Genomic DNA, 10,361 nt, shown 5'->3' with positions numbered 1-10,361 from the left:
TCCTGGTGCTGTCATGTCATGTGTCTATGCTTTGGTTCATCCTGGAAAGTGGTGCTGAAAAACCAGCAAGGCTGAGTGATTTACTGGTTTTGCTTCCTTAGGGCAAGCTGAACTTTTGCTCAGGGCAAACCGAGGTGACTGCACATGTAGGGAGGCGAGGGAGGTCAGATCTCTAGGGCTGTTGTCTGGGATGTTGGGAAGTTTGATGGATAACAAGAGAAAGCCACAGGAATGGAAGAGTTGGAGCACAGTTTTTCAGCTGGCACCTTTACATTAGAAGGCCAAGCGAAATACCAGTTGTCCATCTTATTCCTGCTCTGGTGGTGGCGAAAACTTCATCTGGACAAGCTATTTTGGGAAAGGAGTATGCATATGGAGATACTTGATGATTTCCACTGTTTTGGCTGGGAAAGGAGTAGAGGATGATTCTGCTCTAGAAACTTCATGCAGGTAAATGTGCTCAATGTCATAATTGAACTTGATTTTTTGAGCATGGACTCTGATAACTGGTGGTGTCCCTGCACCGCTTAGGCACACAACACTCTCCCAAAGCTGCCTGGGCATCAGATTGAAAAATGCCATTGTAGGAGCAAAATCCTGTGGAAGACCAGGAGTTATAGAGGGGAGGATGCTGAAGCCTTCGAGCTTCTTCAAAGTGTTGCAGTTCAAGCGGAAGGTATACAGGTGAGACCACCCTCTAGGCATCTGTGAGCAGACAAGCAGTGTGGTACCTTTGGTGCTCTATTTTAGCTTGTCCTGGCTAAGGCTTTGCTGGTGGGAAAGTGTGGAGGGCTTTCCTACCTACAGGGCAAGGCACATGTGCTCCTGCCACTGTGTTTGTGAGGTAGACTGCATCTTGCTGTGCAAATCCAGTAGCAAACTTTCAGCCCTTCGAAGGGCAAAGGTGGCAAGGTCAGAAAATGCCAAATGATAATGCTGCAGTGCGTGGCTTCTTGCATTTATGTATCAGGAAGTTCTCAGAGAAGGACTTTTCCTTATCCACCAAATGCCAAGGCCAGCCTGGTTGGATTCAAGCGCATGTGGTAGCCTACAACCTGCTGCTGTCTTCGCACCGTTGGAGGGATAGGCTCTTCCTTGAACAAGTTGTTGGGTTGGTCGTGCCACGTCTCGACCGCAGGAGGAACTCTATAGGTAGAACTTGTTCCTTGGAGTCGGTGCCAGGTCTGCCAGGACCGGCCCCACACCATGGGCTGCAGGGCACAAGCGTTGAGACAAGACCATGATAGTGCTGCTGGGAGTGATTGCTGCCCAGTTGGCATCTCTCGCTCTTCCCTGCAGATTTTCTACTGGCTCACCTGTCCTTGGGAACAGCTCAGGGTGTTTGTGGTCCAGTGATGGGAGCCTGGGCGGCCCCTGCATCTCAGCAGCTTTTAGGAGCTCTGGCTGCTGCCATGGCTCTTCTGCAGGTCCACAGCATGCTCTGGAGTGCTTTTTTCCTGTATTGGTTTTGGTTTGGAGAGGGTTGTGGGAGTGTTTTTGTATAGCTAGCAAGGACTTTAGCTCTAATCTGCATCCTTATCTCACCCTGGCTGTAAAGCTGGAGAGGAGGCAAGGTACAGGCAGCTTTTACTGGGTGAGGCTGCATGCAGGGGAGAGCGAGTGTGGGGCACATATGCTGTCAGTAAGGGCTTCTGGGGGACAGCCCTGTGTGATGAGATGTGGGGCAGGGAGAGGACACTGGCACTGGTACTGCATCCATCAAGCTGCTTTTGAGGCTGGCAGTAACAGCTGGTGCGGTTGGAGTGCCAGCACTTGGGGATGCCCTTGCCCTAAGCTGGAGCAGCAGATTGTTATCTATATATGAAGCTGTGGCAGTGTGAGGTCAGGAAGGGTTTATTTTTACCGATGTGTTGGGTGTGCTGGGTGAGGAGTGCAGGTTGCCTTATTCTGCCCCTGAAACAGCTCCTGTGTGCTTTGGTCATGGGTATGTGTTCTCTAGCCCTACTTTTTATTTACTGCCAGGGAGAGGAAATCCAGCCCTTTTTCACCTTGTGGGTTAGGAATAATCTCTCCTGGTGGGGACATCCCGAAGCAATGTTACCTAGTCACAAGGCAAGTGACCAGATGTGCTGGGATAGAGCAGGCTGAGGCCATTTAAATATGAAATGGCTAGGGTAGACATGAAATAGCAATGCCTGTAGTATCAGCTGGGATCTTGAGTGGTGCCCTGGGGTAGAAAATTGGCCTTGGCAGGGAAGGCTGGTTCCAGCTGGCGTTGACAGTCCTCCTGCCTGCCAGCTTCTCTCTCCTGTTTCGCTTGGGATGCTTGGAGAGGCAGGCAGGGAGAGCTGGACTGCTGGTTAGAACATCCTTCCCCAAGGAGGTGGGTGTCTCCAGTGGGAGATGGGCCCTTTGCAGCTACTCCCAGCTCTGCACCCCCTGCTCAGGTGTTGGAAGTGAATTTTTCATTGCGCTGTCCCCAGCTCACGGCATAAGCAGCTTTGAGCTGCAGATTTGGCTGTGAGTTCGCTGCTCTGGCTGTTAGAAACGAAGAGCCTCCAAGGTGTCTTCCTGCAAACACTGAGGTTTGGAAAGATGCTGATCTCCTTAGTTTTATTCTTTTTTTCTGTCCTCCTTCCCTTCCAGCCCCTCCCTCCCTCCTCAACTCACAACCTCTTAAAGATGATATGCAATGCCTACAGTTAAGTGTGAGGATGAGAACTCCTGATGGCCAAGGACTTTCTCTTGCTCTTTGTGTTTTGTGTGATGACAAGAAACAGCAGCCTTGGCAAATCCTGGAAAGTGTCCCTTAAGAGATTAACTGCCTGACTCCAGCCTCTGGGGGTTTGTGAGACACCTTGGAGTCACATGGAAATGATGCCCTGATGGGAGAGAAATGTGAATGGGACAGCAGAGATTGACTTTGAAACGGGACAGGGTTGAATTAGCCATTAAGAAGAGTGTAGGTAGCAGATTCTTTCTCCAGGTGTGGCTGCATCCTGTTTGCCAGATCTCAGACCAGGCAGTATGGTCTCTGTTGCTGCTCCATGCGTTACAGGTACAGAAACTGACACTGGGGATAGGACCTTGTGCCTGACTTGCTTGCCAGCTAATAGCAAAGGTGGAAAGAGAAGTGCCATATCCAGCGCTCCATTTGCAAGTCTCAAAGTCTCACTTCTTCCTGTGGGATTCTGTTGAGAAGATAATGACCAAGCTTGACCTTTTTTTTTCTTTCTTTTAACTTGAACTTAATGACTTTTATTGGTATTTGCATCCTAAGGAAGTGGTTGTTACTTGGTTCTCTGTGTGGTGTCCATGCACACAGCATTGTTCCTGGGGTGGTTCTCATCACTGGGAACTGAGAGCAGCTACCCAGTGGGATGCAGTCACTGTGTGTCCTCCCTGCCAGGTTGGGCAGAAGTCAGCAGTGCCACAAGGTGCAAGTGACAAAGGGAGAAGGCAAGGGCTGCTGCAAAGCTGGGGAAGGCTCTCCTATACATACTTTCTTCTTCCAGGGGGATATTTTATTCCAAAGTTGCAAGGAAAAAGCCAGGTGTTCCAGGGAGAGCTTGGATCTTGGCCAACCTGCACCAAACAGTCTGAAAGTGGGCTGTTCTACTGCTGCAGGTATTGTCTAGGGTCATGCAAAATCATCTTGTTGGATGTGGAATAAGTAGTTGCTCATGGCTGTCTCTGATAGTGTCCTTGTTTTTTTTCTTTCCCCTCTGATTCTTCCGGAGATTGCTGCAGCCAATTTAGCCAGTTTAGTTGCTGGGGTAGAACTGGACTTCTGTGCACAGGCAGTGTAGGAGCACAAATGTGGGGATGTGTGGGCAGGTCACTGAGACTTGTCTGAATCTTGAGTGTTTGTCTTTCCAGTGCATGGTGCTGATTGGAGACACAGATGTCCATATGAAACTCTCTGCTCAGAAAGGCCATTGCATTTCTTCCCCCCAACAATTGTTGTTCTGGTGTCTTGCAGGCACAGAAGAATAAGGCAGGATGGATGTGTATGACCCTCAGACTCTGGGTGTTATGGTTTTCGGAGGTTTTATGGTGATATCAGCCATCGGGATCTTCCTGGTGTCCACCTTCTCCATGAAGGAGACATCTTATGAGGAAGCCTTGGCCAAGCAACGTAAAGAGCTTGAGAAGACCCAGCAGCAGAAACTAGAGAAAAAGAAGAAAGAGAAACCCGTTGAGAAAAAAGGAAAAGCAAAGAAAAAGGAAGAGAAACCTAATGGAAAGATCCCAGAGCAACAGTTGACTCAGGAAGTGACAGACCCTCCCAAGGATGTGGTTCTTGAGCCTGCTGTGGTGCCTGAGCCTGTACCAGTTGAGTCTCCAGTTGCAGCAGTGCCAGTTGTCCCCCAGGAAAAGGAGAAACCTGTTCCGTCACCTAAAGAGAAGAGGAAGAAGGAGAAGAAGGTGGCAAAGGTAGAGCCTGCTCCTAGCCCGGTGTTGGCTGCACCTCCTGTCAGTGTCCCTAAAAGTTCTCCCGTCTTGGAGGTGACCCCTAAGGAGGTTCCTGTTGTGGCTGTGCCACCAGTTGGCACACAGCAAAGTGCTCCGGTCATCGGCTCTGCCACTATCAAGAAAGCTGATGCACTTCTGGCTCATGAGGAGCAGAAGCATGATGGACCAGTCAAGAAGAAGACTTCATCCAAGAAAAAGAATGAGCCAGGTAAGGTGAACTCCCTCTGCATATATCCCGATTGAGTAAGCCAGGTGCTGTTAAGACTGGTCTATCCCATTCCGAGATCTCTTCAACCTCCTTGACCCCATAGCGTGGGGATTGGAACTAGATGATCCTTAAGGTCGCTTCCAACCCAAACCATTCTAAGGTTCTATGATTCTTCAGCATTGGAAACAGGACAGCTGTAGAAAGGCCATCTCTGGTGAGATGGACCCTGTGCACCACGGGGAAGATGAGCTGAAAAAGCCTCTACTGGACTATAGTTCTCTTTGGAGGCAAGTAGAATTGAAGTCAAGACTTTGACTTGTTTTCACCCTGTAATGTGTTGCCTCCTGATTGGGTACCTCTGCTTGGTGCTTAACTTGTTGGTCCAGCACACGGGTAGTGGAGAGTTAGGGGTTCCTCTTGGATTTGCTGTTGCATTTCAGGTCTCAGCAGATCCACACATGGGAATGAATGGGAGGTGTGTGTACCTGTCCTGGGAAAGGGATAACTGCCAAGGTGCTGGACATCTGGGTAGAAAGCCAAGATGTGTTGTCCTCATACACCCCTGATGGTTAAAAGTATAGAGGAGATGTACTTCTCTAGGGATGCACTTCTTTAACACTCAAAAACGTGGTCCTAAATCCAAGCTATAACAGCTGAAGGGATGTGGATGGGAGATGAACTTGTAAGCATTTGTTGAAGAGTTTTTTTGGCTGCTCCAACCTTAGATGCCCTTGGGTATGAAGTGCTGTTCCTGCACCTCCTAAAAGGCAAATGTGATTTCTTAGCTGCTCCTGTGGGTTTTTTCCAAGGAAAGCTATTGGCAGTATTTGTACCATGAAGCTGACTGCAGCTTGACCAAGGTGTTGCTGGCAGCCTTTCGGCAGCTATAGTTTCTCCTCCTCAAAGGCAAAAGCAACAAATTATCCTGTGTCAGATAGAAATGGGTGTTCACAGTGCTCAAAGATGCATGCTCATTGCTGTAACCAATGGCAAACCTGACAAGAAGGGCTTGGGATATTTTTCTCTTGTGTGGTTTGTTTCATTCACGTCTCCCGAGTCTCCTTGGGTTTCAGAAGTGGTTCTTGAGCCCCCTTGTCCTGCTGTGCTTTCCCATGGCAGCTTTGCCACATGGCTGCTTCTTGTTTCATTACTTTGTTCAGCGAGGCATGAGGTTTCTGACTCTGGACGTGGGCTTGGTGGCAGCACAGGGTTCCTTTTGCCGCAGCTCGGCAGGCTGCCCTGGCTCCGCTTGCCAGCTGCGAGGTGGGGTTCGCATCGTGCCTGCCTTCTGCAAGGCTTCCTTGTGCCACACTGCTGAGAGATGGGCAGGATTTCACTTGGTGGGTCTCTGCACCCAGCAGGACTGAGCCAGGGGATGCAGTGTGCTGTCCTGCATTTGTGCAAGTTGCCAGTGTGAGTGAAGTGTGAGCCAAGCATTGGGCCCTGGTTGCACAAGACAGAGGAGCTGCCCCGGCTGTGCTGCTGGGAAGTGGCTGTGGCTGGTGACACTGACTCTGCTGCTGCCCTGCTAAATGGATCTCCCAGAAGCCAGGAGCAAACAGTGCGTGCTGAGGCTGCTAGCCATTCCTGGGTTTTGCTGCTCTGGTACTGTGGTGGGTTGACTGTGGCTGTCTGCCAGACACTCACCCAGCTCTCTCACTCCTCAACAAGATGGGGAGAAAATAAGATGGGGTCAAGGCAGAGACGGGGCAATCACTTAGCAATTACTGTCACAGGCGAAACAGACTCAACTTGGGGAAAACTGATTTATTTCTAATTAAAAGAGATGAGAAACAGAGACAAAATTAAAACAATACCTTCCTCCCCTGCCCTGCTTCCCAGGCTCAACTTCACTCCTTCTCTCTGACTCCTCTTACCTCCCCTTGCTGAGTGGTGCAGGGGGATGGGGACTGTGGTCAGCCTATAACAGCTCCTTTCTGCAGCTTCTTGCTCCTCACACCTTTCCCCTGCTCCAGTTTGGGGCCTTCCATGGGCTGCAGTCCTTTAGCATGAACCTGCTCCAGCATGGGCTTCTCTCCAGGAGCTGTAGGAGAACCTCCACTCCAACACCTGCGGTATCTCCTCCTGCTTCTTCTCTGACCTTGCTGCGTGGGGGATCCCAGCTTTCCATTTAAGAGACCCTGGTGTAAGTGGTTTTAGAGGCTCTGGAGCTGCTGGACTCCAAAATGCTTTTTCTTCTGTAATTTTCCAGGAAAATAAGCCCACTGGGCCATAGATACTGTGTGGGAATTCCTAAACCACTGCCCACCATCCTCTATCCATCGTGACCGTGTACATTGTGGTCCTACAACAGCATCATGGTCCTCAGCTTTCCCAGGCTAGTAGAGGGGTAAGGGAAGTGTTGGAGTCATGTTCCCTTAGCAAAAAGCTGGAACAAACCTGCTTGGTGAAAAGTGGGAGATGACCTTGCTGCACTCTGCATCACTGGCACCACAGCATGGGGTGACACCCTTCAGCAAGGCTCTACTGTGGTGCGGACCAGTTTCTGATGCCCAACACTTCTCTGCTTCCTGACATTGCCAGACCATGCCCAGCTCCTGCTGAGAATCACTCACTCTTGTGGAGTGTGATGGCAGGGTGCAGGGACCAGAGTAGAGCCAGGAAGAGGTGACAGCTGGCTCAAGGAGCATGTGTGTGGTGAGTGGTATCTCCAGAACTTTTCATACTGCTCTCACTTAGAGAAGTGTCAAACCTGATTGTGGAAATCTGACTGGATGATGGTTGGAAATGAAGCCAACTGAGATGATGCTATATCTCTCCTGTTGTCCCCAGCAGTCCCAACCCCTCTTCTCTGCTCCCTAGCACCTACAGATTCAGATGGGCCCCTCTACCTGCCCTACAAGACTCTTGTGTCCACTGTCAGCAGCATGGTGTTCAGTGAAGGGGAGGCCCAGAGGCTCATCGAGATCCTGACGGAGAAAACAGGCATCATCCAGGGCACGTGGCACACGGTAGGGCTGCCAGCGCCGTCGTGGCCACATGCTACCAGGGCTCTGCCTCTCTGCCAAGCCTTGGGAGGTGTGAGGGGAGGGAAGACACCCCATTTTCAAGCAGGCTGGCCCTGAGGCTCAGTCTTGGAGACCAGAGCTGAATTTTCCCCTGGAGCAGAGGGCAGGATCATGTGCGTGTGGGGTGGTGGGAATGGGTCTGAAGGTGGTGGTCCCCACTGATGTGCCACTCCATGCTGGCAGGCCATGCAGAAGGGTGACCCGGTTGCTGTCCTGAAACGTCAGCTGGAAGAGAAGGAGAAGCAGCTTGCTGCTGAGCAGGAGGATGTGGCTGCTGCCAGAAACAGGCTGCGGGAGCTGAGCAAGGTAAGCACCATGTGACTCTCTTGGCTTCCCTGGTGTGGGCTCTGCTTGTGGTGGCTCACCATGTGCCTCCTCCCCCTTGCAGGTGAAGTCCAAGGGCTCTCTGGGCCCTTCACCTGTTAGCTGTTTTCTTCCCAAAAGGGGAAGAAGATCCCTACCTGACCTCCTCCCCTGGGCCTGATCCAGCCTGGAGAGGTGCCAGCCAAAAGAGCCACAGGGTAGTGCCCGTTGGCAGCCATGGGAGAAGCTGGGGAAAGCCCTTTCCCGTAGGACATTTCAGCTTTCTGCTGCTTCAGGGAGAAAAGCAAATCCCTTCTCATTTCTGCCCGGATCCCCTGAGCTGAGAAGGTGCTTTTGTAAGGAGTGTGATCCTACTTACACTGCCCTTCCCAGACTCAGCTCTCTGCCTCCACCTCTTTTTGGGCGTTGAAGGTAGAACAGCCCCCCGCCATGCTGAACTTGTGGCTGGCAAGTCCATCCGCTTAATTTTCCTCTTTGACCCAAACTTTATGTGATGTTATTGGTCGTGGCGGGGGCAGATAAAATTCCAGGCTGTCTTACTCCTTTCTCTTAGCTGGCCCAATATGGAACAACAGTGGCATCCAGTGGCCACAGAGCCCAAAACAAAATGCAGGAGGAAATGTAAGTGCTAAACGTACCTGGGCATGGGGGCAGCTCTGAAAGGGCTAAACTCTATAGTCTTCTGTGCTAGGAGGCCACTGGTTTCTCATCCCCCTTAAAGTGGGGAAACCTGTATGCTGAGGACTAACAGGGTGACTTCTCTCCTTGAAGGAGCTGGCAGCTGAGCGCACCAAGGCGGTGGCTGTCGAGAGCAAGCTGAAGGAGCAGCTGCTGGCCCGTGAGCGGGACATCGCGGCGGTGCAGGCACGCATGCAGGCCAGCTACCAGGACCACATCGCTGAAACGCAGCAGCTCCAGGGCAAGGTGAGCCCCACACTGTGCTCTGCAGCTTTCCTCTCTAGCTGCCAGATGGCTTCTGGTGGCAGACACATGGTCTTTTGGAGAAGACTGAGCTGTGCAAGAGGACAAGAGCCTCAGGGAGGGGCGAGCCCCTGCAATGTTCCTGGGCTGTGGAGCTTCAGGGAGAAGAGACACATGAGAGCATCCTCATGGGATGTCGCATCCCCAGGGACTCATCAGTAGACATGCTTCTGTGTTGCCAGTCCCTCTTGTTCATCTTGTGGGCTTCACAGGGAGAGCAAAGGGGCCAGTGGCAGTATTAACCCCTGTTGGGCTCCTCTAGATCCGGACCCTGCAGGAACAGCTGGAGAACGGCCCCAACACGCAGCTGGCTCGCCTGCAGCAGGAGAACTCCATCCTGAGGGACGCGCTCAACCAGGCCACCAGCCAGACGGAAAGCAAGTAAGGCTTGGGTGAAGGGCAGAGCCTGGGGCTGCCCTCTGGCAAACCCTGGGGTTGGCTGACCATCGGGCTTGGCAACCCCCTTTCTCAAAGGTGCTTCTACAGACACCCCAATGAGCTGGAGGTAGAGGATGGAATGAGGGAGGAAGAGCTTGCTAAATGGCTTTTGGTGGGGTGCCAAAGGAAACAAGGATGTTCTTCCCAAGTGGAAGGGCAGGGGTATCCCTCTGCTGTGGGATCTCCTGTGCTGATGCTAGAGCCAGCAGGTGGTGGAGAGGGGACAAGAAGGCACTGTGGCACTTTCTCCCCATAGGGAAGTTCATACTCTCAAACTTGAGAAGAAATGCAGCTGGCTCATTGATGGGAGTGATGCTGCAGAGAATGGAGACCAGTCCACTGCATGCAGAACAAATAGGAGCTAGGTAGAAGAATTTCACTTTATAGAAAGTCTGAAATGACTGGTGATTAACAGCAGTCAAATAATTACAGAGTGGACTCCAGCTGCTTGGAGTGCTTCCTCTTGTGTCTGGGAACACAGATCCTTGCGTCCTCTACTTCATAAGAAAGGAATGTCTCCTGTGACTAAAACGTGGCTTTTCTAAAGTGATTTGTCAGCTCTTTCCACCCCCTCCCTGAAGGACCAGGCATGTCCTGGAAACAGGCAAACGAAGCCGTTGAGGTGTTTCAAGTCCTGTATTGGGCCCGCAGGAGGATGTGTTCCCCACCAGGCAACATCAGTGAGGCTTGACTGACCTCTGTGCTAAAATAACCCTCCTTCTGTTGGTGCAGGCAAAATGCTGAGCTGGCCAAGTTACGGCAGGAGTGCAACAAGCTGATGAAAGAGCTGTCTGAGAAATCGGAGGTACTGCAGCAGGAGGAGCAGCAGAGGAAGAGCTGGGAGATCAAAGCAGTGGCCTTGGAGAAGCAGACCGAGCAGCTGCAGGTCAGGCAGGCACCAGCAAACCTTCTGCCCTCACAGGGATGGGCTGGATGGCTAAATT

At 51.6% G+C, this 10,361-nt stretch overlaps 1 protein-coding gene across 1 annotated transcript in view; it reads left to right on the top strand.

Annotated features, from left to right (window-relative positions):
- Positions 1-3,943: 3,943 nt before the first annotated feature.
- Positions 3,944-10,361, top strand: part of RRBP1 (ribosome binding protein 1) — an 18,698-nt gene continuing 12,280 nt past the window's right edge. The window contains exons 1-6 of the mRNA XM_009083652.1: positions 3,944-4,645; positions 7,469-7,617; positions 7,858-7,980; positions 8,770-8,922; positions 9,242-9,360; positions 10,150-10,303. Of these exons, the coding sequence (XP_009081900.1) occupies positions 3,964-4,645; positions 7,469-7,617; positions 7,858-7,980; positions 8,770-8,922; positions 9,242-9,360; positions 10,150-10,303 (1,380 nt within the window). The 5' untranslated portion in view covers positions 3,944-3,963. The remainder of the gene's footprint in view (positions 4,646-7,468; positions 7,618-7,857; positions 7,981-8,769; positions 8,923-9,241; positions 9,361-10,149; positions 10,304-10,361) is intronic.

Source organism: Acanthisitta chloris, unplaced genomic scaffold (genome assembly GCF_000695815.1).
Source record: "Acanthisitta chloris isolate BGI_N310 unplaced genomic scaffold, ASM69581v1 scaffold25951, whole genome shotgun sequence".
NCBI lineage: Eukaryota > Metazoa > Chordata > Aves > Passeriformes > Acanthisittidae > Acanthisitta > Acanthisitta chloris.
This window is presented reverse-complemented; position numbering and strand designations above follow the sequence as displayed.